Here is a 22,282-nt window from a genome sequence, read left to right on the forward strand (position 1 = left end):
AAACAATACAACTTTGTTTTATATAAAAAACAAAGTTGAAAAGATATTTTTCACTCAGTAGTGAGCTTTTGAAGATTGTCGGTGAAAGAAATACAATCGCCAAAAGATAAGCGTTTCATTATTTCTAGTCGCCATTTTGAAAAATCACTCGCAAATGCAACTGTTTCACTCGCAATGTAGAGCCCTGTCTGGCCTTTGGGCCAAGATCACAATGTAGTATCTGTTCTGATGCTACACTTAATTTGTCCTTAATCAATGGAGGAGAAACCATTCTATACTGAGGCAATTGCCTACTTCCAGAGTGCCCCTTTTTTGGAAGCTGCCCCCCCCCCCCACATTAAAAACTCATATTTTACTTTCATGGGGAAGCAAATAAATACCAGTAATTTTTCAATATAAAGTTATCAAATTTTTTATTATATTATTTAAGCCTTTATTCTTTGTATGGCATTTTCTCTGCCAAATATTTTTGTAATTTTCTAACCTTTTTTTTTTTCTTTCTTTTTTTAAAGGTGAGGAAGATTCCTTAGTAATTCATTGGATGCATCTTCATCGCGGTGAACCAAAACGTTGCGAATGTGGTAATTGGTTCAAACTTTCTGAGATGAAGCCTTTCGAGTATTGATGTTACCTTCTTGTTTAGCCTTTTAATTAGCAGCAATATTTCCAAACTTTGTCAGTCCAGAACAATTTTCAGTTTTGAATATTGGTTGTAAAATTTAATCACAAATAAAAGAAACTCTCTACCAACCAAGCATTGTTGTATGTTATTGTGTGTGTGTGGGGTGGGGTGGGGGGTGTTTTGTTAATTTTCCTAAAATCCTCTTCCATTTTGGTTTTCTTCCACCCTCACAATTTAGTTGATTTCAAAACCTTTGATTCCATTTGTCTAGGCACTTTCCAATTTTGGTACTTGTGCATTTAACGAACCAGACGTAACTCAGCATTTGCTCGGCTTTGTCCGACGCATGACGTCAACAGCCGGATATAACCGAGCGTTGCTGATTAAGCAGACGAGAATTTCGCTATCAATTGGAAGAGTGTCACAACTCAAGAAACGCTTATTTGAAGAGTTTTAAAAAAAATTTGTTTTAAAAAGATAACTGACGAAATAATAATGAATATTACAAACCTTGCGGACCAGCTCCAGACCCCAGAGGCTGCACTAAACTTTTGCCAGCAACGGAAATTGTTGGCAGAAGAGAAAAGGTGTTTATTTACATTTTGGCCAGGATTGTGTACTTGCAAAGAGAACAAGCCTTTCCGACGGTTACGGTTGAAGGTGTAGAAGTGTAACATGTCGTCGATGGACCTCCATTAGGATTGGGACCTTCTCAAAATCCCGACTAACCATCGCGTGTATCATAAAAATAATATACTTATGGGCGTTCGAGATGGCATCTACAAAAAATCTCCATCGCGAATGTGGGTTACGTTCTCGCCACACAATCGTGGATTGGAAAATTTGCTGCGTGATATATGCAGGGACTATTTTCTTAGGAATCCCCAGCAGATTGGAGGCCCAAGCCACACGGTAGAAATCGACGAGTCCGTTTTTAACCGCCGGCAGACTTGTGACACCGGTCTGGGTGTTCGGTGGATACGACCCCGCCGAAAAGGAGGGTTTCTTGGTCACTGTACCAAATAGGAAGGCCGAAACCCACCTTCCACTAATAAATAAAAAGGGGTTTGTATTACTGTACACATAGATTCGAAAAAGTTGTCAAAAAAACATATATAACAAATATTATCAAAGGCAAGATAAGTTACTTTTCTATCAAACTTTTCTACAAATCCTTGTTTCTGGCGAAAAAAATGTACAAATAATCCTTGTTCCTGCCCCCCCCCTCTTCTTTTACGTTAAAAATTGAAAAAAAAACAAAAAAAAAACAGTTCAGACAAAAAAAAAGTTAACAAAAAAAACTTGTCTTATATGTATTTATTTTGAAAACAGAAAACAATTCCAAACAATAATTTAAAAAAAAAAAAAAAAAAAAAAATGAACGGTAGGTTTTTGCTTTTTATTTAATTTTTTTGTTTCTACATTTTACAATTTCATTGTACAGTTATTTTGTTGTAGCGTTGTTTTTATTTTATCGCCAACGCTCGGTTTTATCCGGCTGTTGACGTCATGCACCAGACAAAGCTGAGCAAATGCTGAGTTACGTCTGGTTCGTTAAATGCACAAGTACCCCAATTTTTATTTCAACACTATTTTTCTTTCTTCCTATTTCCAATTTACCAACTATATTTGGGCTTAAACCGTTTTGTTATATATATATATATATATATCCACTTATCTAGTGTTTCCTTTTCAGATTAAATGTTTTTAACTCATTTCAAAGTTTTTTTTTTTTTTTTTTTTTTTTTAACATGTTTTATTAACTGTTTGCTCATATTATAAGCTCTATTTCCTATTTGGTTTTATCGAGCTTTTACATCTGGCTGAGATAATTTTATAAATATTAATTCTTTAATATTTATAATATACTTTAATTTTACCATCTTGGATCATTTTGGTAAATTTAATTGTAATTCTTATTTTATATCTTGATCACTAATTTATTTGGAGAAGAAAAAAAAACAACTTTTGGGTAATTTTGTTTAAATTTTAGAGGTAAAAAAAATTAGGATAATACTTGTAAAACCAAATTCATTAACTGAATTTAATTTGAAAAATCAATTAAAAACGAATTTGGGGAAAAAAAAAATTTGTTAATTTAGTTACATTGAAATAAAATCTATCCTGTTTCAGAGTTTTTTTTTTTTTTTTTTTTTTTTTAACTGCATGGAAAAAAAAAAATGAGACTATAACTTCAGGACATCTGTGATGCTATCCTCCAATTGTTAGGAAGTGAAAAAAAAGGAAATAGGTTTGTCGGGTAAACAACAGTATATGGAATGGGGTTAATGGAAAGACAAAGGTATAGAAAGTTCACCTGAGTGCTGTGTGGCAGATGATGGGAATGAAAGGGTCAGATATGTTTTGAGTGTGGCCGTGAGTCTTCTAACCACTTTTATGACGGTTTGTAGTGGTTGAGGATAGTGCCCGGTTGTTGCCAATTAGAAACAGTTGCAAATTGGATACAGTCGAAGGCATGGTTGTAGCTCGGAGCAGATGTGAAAATGAGTTTATCGATCAATGACAAAAAGGCTTTGATAGACGAATACTTAGATGTGGGTCTTAGCGTGGGGAGGGTGGATGGTGTCTCTTGCTCACTCTCACACACAGAGTTGAACTAATATTTACAGAAAGTGTCAATAGTTTGTTTTTAATACTTGTGAGCACATTCATCCCCTCGGCAGTCGCAAATGTACAAGATATGACACGTCCAGAACCAGAGAAGATGAAAGAAAAAAATCCACGGCACACAACATTGGGGGTTAGTGATCGTTGTTGATCGGGGTAACATGTAATGTCACACATGCAATTCCATAGCGAGAAGTGAGATGATAACGGTACGATGGGTGTAAAACGTGGGTCTTAAAGGTAGGCTCAGGTCTGATTAGTTCAGAAAAAGGTTGGATTTAGGTAGTATAGGCAGATTTGTGCAAAAGAGTAGACTTTGATGGTATGGTCACATTAAAAAAAAAAGTTCTTGGATTATAAAGATGTATAACAGTTGAGGCAGCAGGTTCAGTTGACAGTAAAACATTGGCGGAAGTGATTTTATTTAACAGCAGGTCACTGTAGAATACGCTTGAATATGATATTTTAATTTATACAGATTTTGTATTTATCATTATAGAGCCAATTCTCTATTGATTATTATATTGTACCCAATATATAATAGTGACTTCAAAAGTTTAAAAAAAAAAAAAAGACTTGGGTGCCATCAGATAGAATCAAAGCCAAAACATTCGGTTATCTATCGGTATCTACCATCTTACGTAGGGATACATGCATATCAAAACTTTATAAGTTAGCATATATATGTGTGTGTGTGTGTGTATATATATATATATATACAGGGTGACCCAAAAAAAACTGGCCCCAACTCTAATTAGGCCCTGTTTCTTAGTGTTTTGTCCGAATGAAATGAAACTTTTGGTCATAACTAGTTTATTATATTCAAAACATCACATAAAAACACTAGGTTCTTTGGTCTTTTTTCTCCGTTGTAAAATGCTCAGAAAAACAATTGAATGTCCTGTTTTTTGGGGTCACTGTGTGTGTGTGTGTGTGTGTGTGTGTGTGTGTGTGTGTGTATTTGTTGTTTTAGAAAGATTTCGGAGGAAAGAGAATTAGAGAGATATGGATTAAGAGAATAGGTGAAGGGGTAAACAATAGAGGGAGAAATGCTAATATCGCCTAGAGAAGGGGAAGAGATTAAAAATCTCAAAGAAACTATTGGTTTTGCAGATAGAGAAGACTTGCCCTCTGGTTGTTGGACTACACATCAGCTGGAAACTTCACCAAAAGAGTGAAGTGAAAAAGCTTTTCATCTTCCTGCCAAGAAACTGTCTGAATAAATCTTACATCAAAAACCTGCACCAGAAAACACCTGAATTTAACTTTTAACAATGTGTACCTTTAATATTTTATACAATAATTATTTTTTTTTTAAGAAAAGTGATCTCTGGATTATTATTGACTTGCTTTGATTGTGGAGAGTAACCCAGTTGATTTCAGATCTACCCAGAACACGACACAACAGCATCTATGAGAGACTTATATCTGCTGTGATCAATATATCTGTGAGAGAGCTCAACTCTGCTGATGAACAGCCAGCTAGCGAGGTGAAGGTATTGCCACACAGACTTAGGGTCATGCACATTTTGTGTACCATGAGCATCAGCAGTAGTTCCGGTAATCCCATAATCTAATACATTGCCAAAGCTGCTGCAAAAAAGGTAGGTTCCATCTACCATGCTAGAAAACTACTTACATCTGACAGTATCCTGTATTTCTAAAAAGCCACAATTCGCCCGAGCATGGAGTATTGTTGTCATACTTGGGTTGGTGCATCTATCTCTAGTCTCTTCCTCTTAGACAGGGTCTAAAAATGTCTCAAACCTAATGGGTCATGCACTCTCACACAGGCTCCAACCCGTGTCTCGTTACTACAATGTTGTATAGCAGATACATTTTAAAGAGATATGATGGGGACATTCATATTGAAGAGAGACGGCGGACATATAACAATGATGAGGGGAAGAGAGACATTTATACATATTACAGTTCTATGGATTCTTATAATATATATTAGCGACTGAGAGATGTTGATCAGTTCTTTTAACACAGGAGGGGGAATACTTACTTATGATGGAGGAGGGGGACACATTACTTGAAAGGGGGTTCTACAAAGTTCATATTAAGATGATTAACACATTAAATTCAGTTGTTGAATGACAACACGAAGACAACAGTTACAAAAATCAATGATGTTCTTTATATTTCATTTGACCGGTCGAATGATTTGATGTCTGGAATTCAAATTCGTTACTACATGATTAAATGTTCTCCCTTCGCTCGACTGTCGCTGTCTGACTGTCCCAATAAAACTAGCTCCTATATTGAGAAATTCCCTTTCTGATATGACATAAGATGTGTGGTTCAAAACGTGATCAATGCACGTGGCTAACACATGTTTGTTCAAAACACACTTCTGCAACACAAAAAATTCTCACTAACCTATTTTTCAACCTAACCTATTTTCCATATATTTTTAAATTGTATTGTTCATTATTTTTTTTTTTAGCTGACCTTTTTAATTCAGTTTTCATAAAAGAATGAACAATTAAATTCTTTTTACAAACAAACATATCTAAACTATTTTATGTGAAATTGAACAATGCAAAATTCTAACATTCCATTTTCTGAATCTATTTCTGAACTTTGCTTACCAGGTTCAAATTTTGGTCTATCCTAATCTCATTTTCCACTTACCTAATGTTCTTCTTACTTACAGGAAAAGGGGACAACCCTTTTCCTGTAACGGTATCACTGTGCCTATTTTACAAGTAATTTAATGAAATGTGATCTAACACACTCACAGCAATTGTACTTCCTTGACATAAATCCTCCCCCACCTTTGACTAACAACAAGCTGCAAAATCTCACCCCTTCATTGTAGAAGTGTCTAAATGTTGGATAACCTTCTACTCTAATTGTTTCTTATCTCAAACTGCTGGACTTTGGAATTTGCTCCTGTTTCCTGCTCCTCACTGTACCAACATTAAAATCTAATATGAATAGACATCTTGCTGCTCAACTCCCTACATAGATGTGATCCCAAATAGTAACCCTTTATATCCAAGTGGTAATATGCCTTGTTTGGGTTGAATAAAAAGTGTGTGTGTGTGTGTGTATATATATATATATATATATATATATATATATATATAAGGATCAATTTTCTGAAAGCCATCATATTTAATCAATAAAAAGTTTTTTTTATGAATTGAATTCTTTAAGGGTATATTTTTATAAGAAATATATTTTCCCTTCTAAAACAGTGGTAAAATTCGACATGGGAACCTTATAAAGTGTGGCGTCAGTTCTTATTTGTCCACAACTCCATCCTAGTTGCACTTTAATCTAGAGTGAATATATCTTTCAAGATCTCAAATAGAAATATATCATTTACAGACTTTTTTTTTTCTACAAAATATATTTGATAAAATTCGAATCAAAGCAAATAAATCGACAAATATAAAGTGGTTGACCATACTCAGGGATAAACTGAAATCTCCCTTCTCATTAGTTATTATACACAGATGTAAGGGAGGGTGCAACTCCTTTCCTAGGATTACTTATATTTATCTTCACCTCTACAATGCTGAGTTTTTAGCAAAGGTCATCAAGCAGAATTTTTTAAAAGTCTGGTATAAACCCGGGTCTCCCAGATCAGTCGAGATTTGACATAAAATGATCAAATAAGGGTTGGTATGCCATAAAACTCAACTAACAATGCAAAATTCTAACATTCCATTTTCTGAATCTATTTCTGAACTTTGTTTTAGAAATTTTCATTACAAACATCCTTTTGTGATTATTAACCTGTACATTTTTAAATTATATCCTATAAAAATTGATTAACTTTTTAAAATTTGATTAAATTCCTATAATTAACTGATTTTTATGGAATATTTAATGAATTGGCTTTGAAATGCAGTATAATTTTTTTTTTTTTTTTTTTTTTCAGTAGATACTGTTAATTATATTCTCCTTCCCCTATATGATTGACTTCTATCAGATATTAACATTCCATAAAGGTAAAAAAAAAAAAAATTAGTGCTTCTTGGGTTATCTACTAATACGGTTTCTACATTTCTGAATTTTTGAGATGAAGATTGATAATTCGTATTTGGAATTTTCAGACTATTGTTCTCATTTTGTCATTATCACAACATTTTAGTCAGTGCAACCTTCGACCTTCTTCAGGTGTATCTTGTCAAACTCGGGAATGTTTCTGTTCAACTTGGTAATTTGAACAGAACCCTTTTTCACAGGGGTAGCATGCTCTTGTTCCATCAGCCATCATGGGATAGAGGTCCTAAGTAATTCGCAATTATATTTTTTGGTCGTCCACACTAAGAATTGAACCTTCAACCTTCAGGAGGATATCAGTTTTTTAAATGATTTTTTTTTTCCAAGTACTCCAACCACTGTGCCACGGGTCCTTCTGTCGAAACATTCCCAAGTTCGACAAGATACACCTATTGAAAGTTACATTGATCGAAACATTGAAAATGACACTCCAGATGAGAGCAGTCGGTCCAAAGTCTCTAAATGATATGAATATGGTTTCTATTGTGAATTATCTCCCCTTTCCTACAAATCGATATCGCAGTGGCTTTGTTGTTGATTCTGTTTAGTCTTAGGAAGTTCACTCTCCCAGGCTTTACCTTCTCTCTGAGAAAGATTAGCTTATTGTTAATTGCTTATAAGGAATGTCAGCAGAGTTGCTTGGATATATTTTTTTTTTTTCAGGCCAAAGTGCACTTGTTCTAGTCTGCTTCTCAAAATCACACCAAACCTTGTCTAACCTTCTGATAAGGAGGTAAATAACATCACCCTATTCTTATGATTGTTAAAGACGTCGTTGATATGAATTTGCATACTATGATTTTGTCTTGTTAGCAGTGGTTTCCCTGATTTTTTTTTTTTTTTTTTTTTTTTTCTAGAATCAGGTGTAACATTGCAAGAGGGGAGTCTTCAATCTATATAGCTTGTCTCTGTCGACAGAAACGGCTGTTCATCTCTCTGACATGTAAATCAATCGCTGCTCAGTGGATAGTGATATCTTTCTACTCTATCTGTAATTGACCAGACGTCTTTCTGTAACGTTAGACACCCGGGACCCAACATGTTGTAGCAGAGTAAGTCGCAAGGAACATAGGACGAGTAATAGAGGGATAAAAAAGGCATGAATGTTATGAAAAGATCACCAATTAGTAAATTCTAACTCAACGAGATTTTGGGAATGAGATGAGACATTATGAATGGCTGAACAAAATGTATTTATATATGAACAATTTTACAGAAATGTAGAACATACTTTGAAAGGCCAAAGTTTGTTGAAATGTTTTAAAGTTCTTAAATAAGGGGTAGACAAAAGATCCGTTCTGAGTGGTATGTGTTCCTTGAAGACAGAACTCCAGGCTTAAAGGGATTTATCATATAGTATAATTGGACGAATGCTAACTATAATTAGATCCTTCTTAGACAATAGGACTCTCCAGGTTGTCATTGATGGACGTTCATCCAAGCAGGATAACATTAATGTGAAAAATTTCCCCCACTCTATATCTGTGCCTAAACCAAAACGTGGATTTCATGAACAAAGCTTCTTTCTTAGAACTGCATGCCTGTGGAACTCTGTTCCGTCTGCCTGCTTCCCACTGGACTACAACTTGGATGTGTTCAAGTCCAACGTTAACAAATTCCTAATGAACTGCCTCCTTAAGTAAACACTTCATCAAATCTCCACACTAACGTAATGTACTTGCAATAACCCTTATCCCTGAGTGGCTTCCGGGCCTTGATAAGTGGTGATCACTGTGTAAAAAAAAAAAAAAAAAAAAAAAAAAAAAAAGTGCCTCAGGGGTCGATCCCTGAACCACTATTATTCCTGATATTCATCAATGACCTCCCCGATAATATTGAGTCTGTAATGGGTATATTTGCTGATGATACCACGCTCTATAACATGCATGAGGGAAAAACGGATGTACACAAATCTAAGACAATAGCTGAATCTTTAGAAAATTACCTCCAGACTGTATTTGAATGGGGATGTAAATGGATGGTAACATTTAATGCTAGTAAAACTAAGCTACTCTCCTTTAACAATTACAAGAAATCTCTCCAACCACCGATATCCATGACAAATAACTCTCCACCTGAAAATTTTTCCTTCAAATTCCTCGGTTTAACATTCACAGGAAATATGAACTGGAATAAATATATTGAGGACATTGCAAAGGTGGACTCCCTCTACCGTGCTAGAAAACTGCTTACACCTGAGAGTATCCTGTAAGGCCACCATTCGCCCATGTATGGAATATTGTTACCACATCTGAGCTGGTGCATCTACTACTAGTCTCTCCCTCTTGAATAGGGTCCAAAAAAGTGTCTCCAATCCAACAGATCCCACGTTGTCAATTAGACTCCAACCTCTGTCTCATCGCCGCAATGTTGTATCCCTGTGCCTGTTTTACAAGTATTTTGATGGAATGTGCTCTGATGAACTGATTGCACTTGTGCCCCCTCCACGTACATATCCCCAACAAACCTGCTTAGCAACAAAATCACACCCCTTCACTGTTGAGGTCCATAAATGTCAGAAAGTTTTCTACTCTAATAGCTTCTTCCATATAACAGCTAAACTTTGGAATTCTCTCCCTGCTTCCCACGCTGTACTGACATGCAGAAGTTCAGATGTAATGTAAACTAACATCTTGTTAACTTTTCTAAGGTATCGTCCCAATTAGTAGCCTCCTGCATCCAAGTGGCAGCATGCCTTGTTTGGGATGAAGGTGAGTAAAAAAAAAAAAATATTTCCTTAAAGTACAATTATGTGAAATTTCAAAACAATCGGCCCAGCCGTTTTCGAGTCCATAGGGAATAAACTCACACACACACAAAGTTCCTCTTATAAAATAGTAGAGATAGAGATAATGATATCATTAGAAAAAAACATCATATGACCATGTGGACAAACATGCGTCTATAACGTTGCCGAACTGCACCATTCACACTGGGTGTCTCTAACCTTGTCGAACTGCACCCCCGATATAACAGGTGACCTTTCGATCGTATATTGTCCAGTCACAAGTTGGCTAATGGATCGTCTTCACACATTGTGTTTCCATGGTGGGGCGCTTTGTCTCTCGACCAAATCGTCTCCTATCCTGTGTAGTCTCCAGGTACATTACTCCTTTCGCTGGTCCCTGCAGCTTGCTGCAAAATGAGGAGTCCTCACCACAAACAAACAGAACTCCGGTTTATAACAATAACAAACTATTTATTAATTTCATTACTTCATAACAGCTAATGTCTAAATTGAGGTGACTGACTATAGCAGTGAAACGATGTAAGACCAGACCAGTAAAGTCACAGATTTCCCATTAACACAGGCTAGTTAACATCATAAAATCAGGCCCTGAGGGCTCCCAAGTTGGGAGCGTTTGACTAGCCCAGTCGTTCAGTTTGCTGGCTACAACTCTACTCATTTTAGAATTCCTTTTTCTGAATCCAACCCTTTTTCTTCACCTCTCCCTCGGAGAAAGTTAAAAACATTCTTTCTCTCTTCTGGTCAGAGCCTCCCTTTGTCTCATCCACTCAACACCTCTCTCTCTCTCTTTCTTGGGTGGGGGGCTCACACTGATATCTATTGGCAGTCCCCTGGGTTTCTTCGTCCAGCACAGTGTGCGGCCCTTATCATCTAATGTCACTTCTGATACAAACATCTCTGACATCTCGTAGATAATTCCAATTCTGTCCCCATTTTTGAGACAATATACCATCTGGTTTGCCTGTAACAAGCCCATAATGATAGCTCGGCAGTTGGTCCTATTTTGCTAGCTAAGTCTTTGCATTTCTCTGCACTCCTCCACTCCATCCTGTCCGGTCAAACACTCCACCTCATCGCAATATGCACCTCGCTGCATGCATTTATTTTTTTTAAATTTTTTTTTTTACACAGTGATCACCACTTATCAAGGCCCGGAAGCCACTCAGGGATAAGGGTTATTGCAAGTACATTACGTTAGTGTGGAGATTTGATGAAGTGTTTACTTAAGGGGGCGGTTCATTAGGAATTTGTTAACATTGGACTTGACCCCATAGTGTCACACGTTGCCCTAAACCACATTGAAGAACAATACAAACTTTAAGTTTCAGTATGCAACAGAGCGTGGATGCACGTATAGCAGGTATATGCAAATACCCACCGCGTGCAAAATGATGTCAATAAGGAAAAAAAAAGACTATAAAAAGGAGAGAGGGGACATTAGAGAGGAGGATTACAGGGATGTGGGTGATGTCACAGCCGTAACGAGAAGTCACACGTAGTGGGAAAATGAGGAAATAAGTGTTGCTGTTACGAAAAAAAAAAAAAAAAAAAAAAAAAGGAGTCGAGTTATTACTTGTCCTATGTTCCTTGCGACATACTCTGTTACAACGTGTTGGGTCTACGTGTGTAAATATGTGTAAGGTTACAAGTATTCAGTGAGATATCTTCTAACTATTCTTCTGCCTTACAGTGTATTAATTCTTTCTTTAGTCTATAAAAAAACATGTCAGGTGGCTTTTGCTAATTTGTTAATATATCAGACAGTCGTTATTTTTTTTATAAAGAAGTCACCACTTATCAAGGCTCGGAGACCACTTGAGGATAAAAGTTAATGAGCGCATGATTGTCAATGGAACACTATCGTAGTAATAATCGTTAGAAGTGTAAATTTGGTAAATTGGATTACTTAAGAGGAATGGCTTATCAAAAATTTGTTTATGTTGGGCTTGAAGACGACTGTATTGTAGCCAGTTGGAAAGCAGGCAAACGGAACAGAGTTCCACAGGCGTGCAATTCTAAGAAAGGAGCTTCGTTCATGGAATCTACATTTAGGTTTAGGCACAGATAAAGAGTGAGGGAAATTATTGAGAGTGGTTTCAGCTAGATAAGTGTTTCTTCTGAAAGTTTGGTAACAGGGGACCATAGATTGGAACTCAGATGAGCACTTGTTATGAAAATAACGATAGAGCAGAGACAGGCTCGCAATGTCACTTCTGTGGGCTGCGGGGAAGAGAAAAGGGCATCCCCTACTAGGCTACGAAGTCTATTTTGAACTCTATCAAGGTAGGATAAGACGCTTCTAGCAGCTCCTGTCCAGATATGGCAACAGTACTTCATATTTGGATGTACCTGGCTCTTATACAGGTAGAGAATTGCATTGGCAGTGAGAAATGGTAGAATTATCCCAACATTTTTTCAAGGACCTTGGTAACAGATTTAATATATGTGATCCATTTCAGGTCAGGAGTAAAGGTCAAACCTAGAAGCTTGTCTAAACATGAAGCTTCCTCAAGACGAGAACCATTCATTTTAATTGGTGCCAGACAGGGGTCAAAGTGTTGATGATGGAAAGAGATGAGCTTGGTTTTAGATGCATTGAAATTAACCAGCCACCTTTTTCCCCATTGCACTACATGTTCAAGATCATCGTGTTCTCATCTTGAGTGTCATTTTTACAACGTAACCTCCAAATTTCTTCATGTGTATTTTGTCGAAGTCGGGAAATCTTTCTGTCGAACAAACTGTCTTTCCAAAGTCAACAGAATATTTAATGACCTTTCCCTATTGACTGAGGTTAAGGCTGCAGTATCTTGTGTAGTTCTAGAACATCCACCCTCCCAGTCCCAGGTCAGCTTTCGGGGGTGGGGGTTAAGTTTATTGCTTACTGCCCAAGGCGCTCATATCACTGAATGCTGACGGTGCTACCGAGGTAATTTTTGCTAGGCTAAAGTGCTCCTCCATTGGGGGTGCTGGGCTTGATTCCGCATACCTTCCAATCTCGTGTAACATCTCTCTGCGGTGGTATGGAAGTAAATACCATCTTTATGTCAAACTCAAGAATCTGTCCTTAAAGACCCGTGCCGTAGTAGATAAAGTACTTGGCAAAGTTCAGTTGTAAGACGCACTCTTCTAGAGGTTGAAGGTTAAATCCCAAGTGCAGGCGATCCTCAATTGCAAATTAGTTAGAACTTGTACCCAATTAGAACATGCTAACATCGTGTATTAAATAAAGAGCTTCATTCGAAATACTGTGCAGATTCTTGACAGAAAGATTTCCTAGTCCGACAAGATACACCTGAAAAAGCCAGAGGTTAAATTGACCGAAACGTGAAAATAACACTTAAGATGTGTGTCCAACGAACGAAATGTAGAGTATAATTACAAAAATAAATTTTTTTTTTACATGGTAGTTACCACTTATCAAGGCCCAGAAGCCACTCGGGAATAAGGGTTATTGCGTATACAGTAATCAATGGGATAGTATCGTAGTAATTGTAGTAATCGTTAGCATTGGAGACTCGATAAAGTGTCTTACTTAAGGGAGCGGTTTATCAGGAATTTGTTTATGTTGGACTTGTAATAATTAAAAGAAAACGTCATGCTTAAGCCAACTCTCAAACCAAGAATTCCTAACTTAGATTAAATCACAAGAATAACCAGAAAAAAAAATGGAGGTGGGGGGTGGGGGGGGCAAGAATTTAGTCATTCCTTGAAACTAAACAGATGTCACTGATTGCTGTGCGTGTGTGGGTGGGAGTGGAGATGTGTGGGAACGTGATCTTTAGAAAGGTCAGGATAGGATGCAAGAAAACAAGAAAGGTCGATAATAATAAACAGGTGATAACAGATTGTTTTTTTTTTCTGATTGGTTATCGATTGTGATAGCATGGAAAAGTGATTGGTTATCGATTGTGATAGCATGGAAAAGTGATTGGTTATCGATTGTGATAGCATAGAAAAGTGATTGGTTATCGATTGTGATAGCATGGAAAAGTGATTGGTTATCGATTGTGATAGCATGGAAAAGTGATTGGTTATCGATTGTGATAGCATGGAAAAGTGATTGGTTATCGATTGTGATAGCATAGAAAAGTGATTGGTTATCGATTGTGATAGCATGGAAAAGTGATTGGTTATCGATTGTGATAGCATAGAAAAATGATTGGTTATCGATTGTGATAGCATGGAAAAGTGATTGGTTATCGATTGTGATAGCATAGAAAAATGATTGGTTATCGATTGTGATAGCATGGAAAAGTGATTGGTTATCGATTGTGATAGCATGGAAAAGTGATTGGTTATCGATTGTGATAGCATGGAAAAGTGATTGGTTATCGATTGTGATAGCATAGAAAAGTGAGGGAACTTAATAACAGGGTGATGGTGGTGGAGTTGGGGAGGGGGTCTAGTCAAAAAAACCGAAAGACTGGATAACACAGAAATCAGAAACGCAGTGGCCAGAATCAAAATTCGAAGTTGGGGGTAAATTTATTGAATGGATGCAAGTCCAGTGTTTAATATGATTGAAAAACAAAAATACGGAGAAATCTTTATGATGTACGAAAATGTCATGTTTCAAAAATCAGTTAAATTGATCAAATACATGTTTTTTAAAACTAAGAAAATCAAATGTTATGATTTTTAGCAATTAATAGATTTATCGTATCCATTGCAAAGCTTATTTTGATCTTTTAGTTCTCGAGAGATTGTTAAGGGGGGGGTAAGCAGTGATGAATTTTTAAGATGGCGGACCGAGGCACACCATACTTCTTAATAAAATTTTATTTTCTTAATTAAAAAAAAAAGCAAACTACTAATTACATAATTTTTGGAATATGACACCTTCATACCATGACAGGTATGTACATGATAAATATTTTTCTGTATTTTCTGTATTTAAAAAAAAAAAATTAGGTTGAACCCTGAACTTGTATCATTAAATGACCTAAAAGAGTTTTTTTTTTTACATAGGAGTCACCACTTATCAAGGCCCAGAGGATAAGGGTTAAAGAGTGAACATTGGTCAATGGGAAAATATCGTACTAATCGTTAGTAGTGGAAATTTGGTAAATTCGATTACTTAAGGGGAACAGCTCATCAAGAACTTGTTTACATTGGACTTGAAGACGACCATATTGTAGTCAGCTGGAAAGAAGGGAAATGGAACAGAGTTCCAAAGGTGTGCAATTCTAAGAAAGAAGCTTTGTTCACAGAATCCACGTTTAGGTTGAGGCACATATAAAGACACATATGGGGGAAAGTATTGATAGTGTTTTTAAACTAGATGAGTGTTTTTCATGAAAGTTTGGTGAGCGGGGGCATAGATTGGAGCTCGGCCAAGCACTTACCATGAAAATAATGATAAAGCAGAGACAGACTCGCAACGTTTCTTCTGTAAGAAAGAGGTTGCAGGGTAGAGTAAAGGGCATTTCCTACTAGGATACGAAGTCTATTTTGAACGCTGTCAAGGTAGGATAAGGTCTTTCTAGCAGTTTCTGTCCAGATGTGGCAACAATACTCCATCCTTGGACGTACTTGGCTCTTATATAGGTAGAGAATTGCGTCAGCAGTGAGATATCTACTGGATCGATAAAAGGATCCCACCATTTTTCCAGGGACCTTGGCAACAGATTTGATATACACGTTCCACTTCAGATTATGTGACATATGTAAAAATGAACAAGCAATTTATTCACATAGTTTGAAAGAAAGATGTTCTATTGAGGAGAAGGGTTGCTGTATGGATATTCCATAGAAAAAATGAATTTTATTAATATTACCGCCACGCTAAAATAAAGATATTTTGGTGCGATACATTAATCACGAAAAATCCATCCGTAATGTTTATTCCAAATGTATGTGGGTTAATAAAGGAAATATGGTGGAAATAAGCACATGGTGTAATAATATTTAAGAGTTTCTGAGGATATTTAATTTAGAAAAAAAATTAAATAAATAAATGTAATAAATGGTTGTAATGGTTGTCGACCGAAAATATTTTTATATTTATTTTATTAGCATTACATTAAGTTTCTTCTTAAAAATCTTCTATTTTCAACATATTGGTCGATTCTTTCTCAAAAAGAAAATTTCGCTATATAAAAACGATAGCACATGAAAAATTGGCCAAATTAAAAACAAAAGATAACAAAAAAAAAAAAATCCATAAAACAAATTAAAAAATAAAGGAATTTTATTTCAGGTACAAAATGAACTCGTACTGAACGATTCTATTTTGTTGGCTTTCACTTGGGTGGAACCAAAACGGCATAAGAAAAATCTGAAAAAGAAAAGAGAAAATAAATTTTATTTGTAAGAATTTTCGATGTGTGTGATTATTGGCTGAAAATGTATTCACTTATATAGTTTTTTTTTTCTTTTTGGTTTAAATTTTACTTAAAGGGTCACCACTTATCAAACCCTGGACATCACTCAAAGATAGCGGGACAAGTTCTAGGTAGTGGGTGAAACAACATCGGTTAAGGTGGAACTTTGGTAAGGCTAGATTACTTACATGGACTACTCAATAGAAATTTATTCACATTAGACTTAAAGATGTTATAGTAAGCCAGGAAGCAGATATACGGTATTGCATTCCACAGACGAACTGTTCTCAGGAAAGTGAAAATTTGCCTCTATTTTCTGTCTGTATATATTGTGCATTATCACTATGTTTGTGTTGATCTTTTAAACTAACACATTTCAGGGGAAAACATTATTATGTACTTACGTGTCGGGTTAGGGTTGGTAAAACTTACAAAAAAATTATCAAAATATCTATACCTCAGATACTCCAGATCTAGATGGTGTGTCTATATATTGATATATATTAATATATATATATATATATTAATATATATATATATTTTAATATATATTCATATGTATTTTAATATATATTTATATATATTTTAATATATAAATATATATTAAAATATATTCATATGTATAGTAATATATATTCACATATATATTAATATACATTCATATATATATTAATATATATATTAATATATATTTATATATATGTTAATATATATTCATATATATTAATATATATTCATATATATATATTAATATATATTCATATATGTATTAATATATATTCATATATATATTAATATATATTTATATATATATTAATATATATTCATATATATATTAATATATATATTAATATATATTCATATATGTATTAATATATATTCATATATATTAATATTTATACATATATGTTAATACATATTTATACATATATGTTAATATATATTAATATATACATATATATATTAATATATTTATATTAATATATACATATTAATATATATATATATTAATATATTTATGTTAATATATACATATTAATATATATATATATTGATATATTTATATTAATATATACATATTAATATATATATATTAATATATTTATATTAATATATATACATATTAATATATATATATTAATATATTTATATTAATATATATACATATTAATATATATATATATATTAATATATATATATTAATATATTTATATTAATATATATATATTAATATATTTATATTAATATATATATTAATATATATTTATATATATATATATACATTAATGTATATATATATATATATATATATACATTAATGTATATATATATATATATATATATATATATATATATATATATATATATATATATATATATATAAGTAAAAATGTTAAGATATCGTAGAATTACATTTACAATATTTTATTCCAAACAAGGAATGCAAAATAAAGGTGAAAGGTTCCTTATTCCATGGAGTTTAAAAGAAAGGCTCTTCCCCTCAGATCAAAAACAGCAAAGCAAAAGGTAAGCATAAATAAGTATCTATTTTTGCTCAATTTTTTAAAACATTGCGAGAAAGAAAATTGGAAGAAGAAAGTAAAAGTATTTACATAAAATGAAAAGGAAAGTCTAATATGTATGTAAATATCCAATGATATCCAAAAGTCTGCAATAGATGGAGTGATTAGTGAGTCCAAAGAAGAAAAAAAATGGGAAAAGGTTCATTTTACTGATGAATCTAAATTTAATCTTTTTGGATCAGACAAAAGACCACATGTCAGAAGAAAAAATGGAGAAAGACTGTCCCCTAAGTGCGTTAAAAGTACAGTAAAATTTGGAGGCGGCAGTATAATGGTATGGGGCATGATGTCTTCAAAAGGAACTGGCCCCCTTGTGAGAATCCATGGAAAAGTTAATGCCCGAATGTACAGAGAATTGATTAGAGAACGTGGTACCGAATCTTTCTAATTCTGATATCTTTATGCAAGACAATGCACTGTGCCATAAAGCAAAAATAGTTTTAGAAGAGCTAAATAGATCCAATATTTGCGTTATGGATTGGCCAGCTCAGAGCCCAGACCTGAATCCAATTGAAAATGTTTGGAAAATTATTGGTAATAAGATCACAGAAAAAAACCCAAAACATCTTGATGATTTATGGGAATGTATAAAAACATCCTGGAATAATATTTCACCTATAACATGTGAACCATTGGTTCTGTCTTGCAGCAAAAGATGCCATAGTGTGATTGAAAACAAGGGGCTTTTCACTAAATACTGAAAGGATTCTTTATTTTTTCATAATGAATTTCTCTCGTTCCTTAACTTTTGGACGCCTGTAATTTAATTAAATTTATTTATATGTAAAAAAAAACTAATATGTATTAAAATCAAAAATTAAAAAAATTTTTTTCTTTAACTACCATTATTAAACATTGGAAAATTCACCAAAAATTTTCTTTTTCTTTTTCATAGATAAAGTTAGAAGCCATTAAAAAAAAATGATTGATTGTTCCTTAACTTTTGGACGCTACTGTATATATACATTGGTAAAAACTTTAGATGAAGATAATATTGAGAAATAAGCTGAGCATGAAAGAACTGCTAAATTTGATAAACAAAAATTAGCAAGAATATAAAAGTAAGACATTCAAACTTATGTGTATCTAGTTAGAGAATAAATTGGGGCGAATGAAATATGCTGGTCTCGAGAGAGTTGTAGAGGAGGGGAGGGGCCTAGCATATGTTAAAGTGTACGATGGATTTAAATGGAAATAATTTAAGTGAGGCTATAGAGGAATAGATTGTAATCAACATTACAATGTGGTTCACGGGGAGAGAATTGAAAAAAAAAGAGTTAAGAGTTAATGTACTAAAAAGGTCAGGGAGTAATGAAATCTAGAAGAAAAACAAACAAGGAAAATTTTTTTTTTAGAATAGAATGGTAGAAAATAAAGCGGTATAAAATATAAAAACGTACAAGAGAATCATGTATAGCCGAAAAAGAAGATAGTATCAAGGCACTAAGTCGGGAGTTCTTTAGGGCTAAATACAAAGAGGGGTGAAAAAATGCAAAGCGATGGATGCATTAGAAGGATATAAAGGGAATTGGAGCTAAATGATAATTGTCTAATTAAAATGACGTAAAGTAAAAAAAAGAAAAGATGGATTACTGGGGGGATAAAAGTATTTAAAGAATGGTAAATAAAAGAGAAAATGGGATTATAGGTTAGAGGAAAGTTACAGGTCAGGGTGATATAAAAATTATCAGTTAATAACTCGAAGGGGAAATGAATGATGGTGGATGGGGGTAATGTAATTTCGAATTGGCTGTACTTGTATTTTTTCCATGTTTTCAGTTTGAAATTAATTCGTTTTTAGAATTAATGATGTTAATACTTTGAGATAAGGTGATAATGCGTACAGCTACAGAACTGGAAAGACTTAGCGCCAGGAGTGTAGGATTTAGACTTTTTGAGTAGTGACGATTTAGAGAAACTTACGCTTTTAGCCGTTAGATTTTTTATTAATGTAAAAAGTGTTTTATCCTTTTTGTTATCCATGTTATCTTCGTTAAATGAATGGATATGGTTTGAAATGTGGAGTTTAATTAGCGTAGAGGTTGAGCCAATGTACGTATGGGTTTTAAGCAGTGTTCGTTGAATGTTAATTGCATGTCTACTACTATTAAAATTGGGTAAAGAAAGGCTGCTAGAATTAGTGTGGTTCTGGATATTTCAGGCTTGGATAGTGGTTATGGGAGAAGTCGGCAATATATTTGAAGAACTTGTTTACATTGGACTTGACAACGACCATATTCATATCAGCTGAAAAGCAGCCCTGCAGTATTGTGTTTCCAGATAGACAGTAAGCTTTGCACATGGAATTTCCGTTTAGTTTCAGATACTGATAGAGAGTAAAAGAAATCATTTATAGTTGTTTTAGTTAGACAAGTATTTGTTGCAAATGTTTTTGCAGGAGAGAGTGACCATCGATTGAAGATCAGTCAAGCACCTCATTGCCGCTGTTCAGTCTTGAAAGATAACGGATACCACATGTGCGTGTAATTGTGAGGCAAGAGTTGCACAATGCCCAACAACACCTTTCTGGAATCATCACTGCTTGAGTCCAATGGCAAGGAGAAGTCCAAAATGACTAGAAACAATGCTGTGATAAGCGGAGATCACATACAACACCTAGTTTTCCCAGTCAAGCAGCTATCATAGAAAATTAGGATGAAGTAAAGGATAATATTGATTCAAGACTCGGATATCTATTTATCTTATATAGAAATAAAGTGTTAGCTTTAGAAAGAAGCCCCTTGATTTCTGAGAACTAACTGAAGTAGAATGAAAACAAATCAATGGCTTTTCTAAAGTGGGGAACGGCTTACCAAAGCCAGCAGAGTATAGACCATTTTTAAAATGACTTTTTTGTCTCTGTTGTCTGAGGTTAAGGCCTTATCGTCCTGTATAGTTCTAGCAGGTTCGCTCTCCCTGGTCTTTGCTTCCAAGCTTTCAGGGGATGGAAGGAGTAATGCAGGGATCTTCAAAGTTTTCAAATGCGTGAGGCATATTGCTGAGGATTTTAGAGCTATGCAGCCCCCCCCCCCCAAAAAAAAATGACTTGGACGTGTTTTATACTGTTCTGCTCATTAGTTTTGCTTTTTAGGGAAACTGGTTCTTTAAAACCTCATTTTCTTTAATCATTTTTTAAACAAACAAAAAAAATCACTATTTTCGCACATTTACATTTTAAAAATTTTCCTTGAACATTTTTACGTTTTTCATAAGTGCTCTGGTGGCTGGATTAAAGACTTTGGCGGACTGTAGTTTGGAAACCTCTGGTTTATTCTCTAAGGCCCCCCCCCCTACTGGGAAATACCGACAAGGCTGCTCAGGCAGTTTTTAAAAATCCATAGTGCTACTCCTTTAGGGGCACTGGTTTTACTTCCCCACTTTCCAGACCTTGTGTCACATCTTTCTGGAGAAGGAAGTAAATATCAGAAAGATGAGGGTTAAAACAACCAGATTTTTTTTTTTACCATTTTCACCCGAAACACAGTGCCACTTTGATGTAGGAGGCTAAAATCAGGGACATGAGTTGCAGGGATACTATGTAGGGAGTTGAGCAGCAAGATGCCTGTTCACATTACACTTGAACTTCTGCATGTCAGTACAGTTGGGGAAGCAAGAACCCACAAGTCTAGCAGTTCTGAGGAATAATCTATTAGAGTAGAAAGCTTTCTTACATTTAGGGATCTCTACTGTGTAGGGGTGGGATTTTGCTGCTTGTTTGGGTTGTCGGGGGTATTTACGGCGAGGGAGTACAAGTGCTTGTAGTTCGTCGGAGCATTCACCATTAAAGTACTTGTAGAACAGGCAGAGGGATTGACTTTATTAACTTTTGGACTTCCCCCACTTCCGAGACCTTGTGTCACATCTTTCTGGAGAAGGAAGTAAATACCAGAAAGATGATGGTTAAAACAACCGGATGAGAACAAAACAGTCATACTCACTCTTCAGCATCATTATTTACAACTTTGATCTTATTAATGTAGATATTTTTCTTTTTACCACCGAGGATTCCCCACGTCCAGGGTTTGTACCACGATTTGTCTTCCATCCACTTGAACTCAACAGATAACACTTTTGTGATGAACGTCTTCGTCCTCATCACGAACGACATCTTTGTGTCTGGTTTCAGATCTCTGTGTCTGAAGAAAAAAAAAGTTAAAAGTAAAATATGCACGTTTGTCCAGTCCCCGCCAAAACACACACACACACACACACACACACACACACACACACACACACACACACACACACACACACACACACACATATCGCTGACTGAAATTTGAAGAATAAATACATATTAAATACGTTGGAAGCCAAAAGTGGAACGAAAAATTTATAAAATAAACGAGTG

General features: G+C 34.7%; 2 protein-coding genes across 3 annotated transcripts in view; one reads left to right on the plus strand and one right to left on the minus strand.

The window, feature by feature from the left end:
* The window catches only part of LOC145296930 (cytochrome c oxidase subunit 5B, mitochondrial-like), a 39,232-nt gene extending 38,482 nt beyond the window's left edge, over positions 1-750 (plus strand). Inside the window, exon 4 of the mRNA XM_080143132.1 lies at positions 513-750. Within this exon, the coding sequence (XP_079999258.1) occupies positions 513-625 (113 nt within the window). The 3' untranslated portion in view covers positions 626-750. The remainder of the gene's footprint in view (positions 1-512) is intronic.
* Positions 751-16,197: 15,447 nt separating this feature from the next.
* Positions 16,198-22,282, minus strand: part of LOC145296931 (pancreatic triacylglycerol lipase-like) — a 62,293-nt gene continuing 56,208 nt past the window's right edge. For both annotated transcript variants that reach the window (XM_080143134.1, XM_080143133.1), the window contains exons 10-11: positions 21,870-22,067; positions 16,198-16,302 (exon numbers count right to left, since the gene is read on the minus strand). In XM_080143134.1, coding sequence (XP_079999260.1) covers positions 16,221-16,302; positions 21,870-22,067 — 280 coding nt within the window. In that variant the 3' untranslated portion in view covers positions 16,198-16,220. The remainder of the gene's footprint in view (positions 16,303-21,869; positions 22,068-22,282) is intronic.

The sequence above is a fragment of the Euprymna scolopes genome, chromosome 17 (genome assembly GCF_053919585.1).
Source record: "Euprymna scolopes isolate OS-2025 chromosome 17, ASM5391958v1, whole genome shotgun sequence".
In the NCBI taxonomy this organism is placed as follows: domain Eukaryota; kingdom Metazoa; phylum Mollusca; class Cephalopoda; order Sepiida; family Sepiolidae; genus Euprymna; species Euprymna scolopes.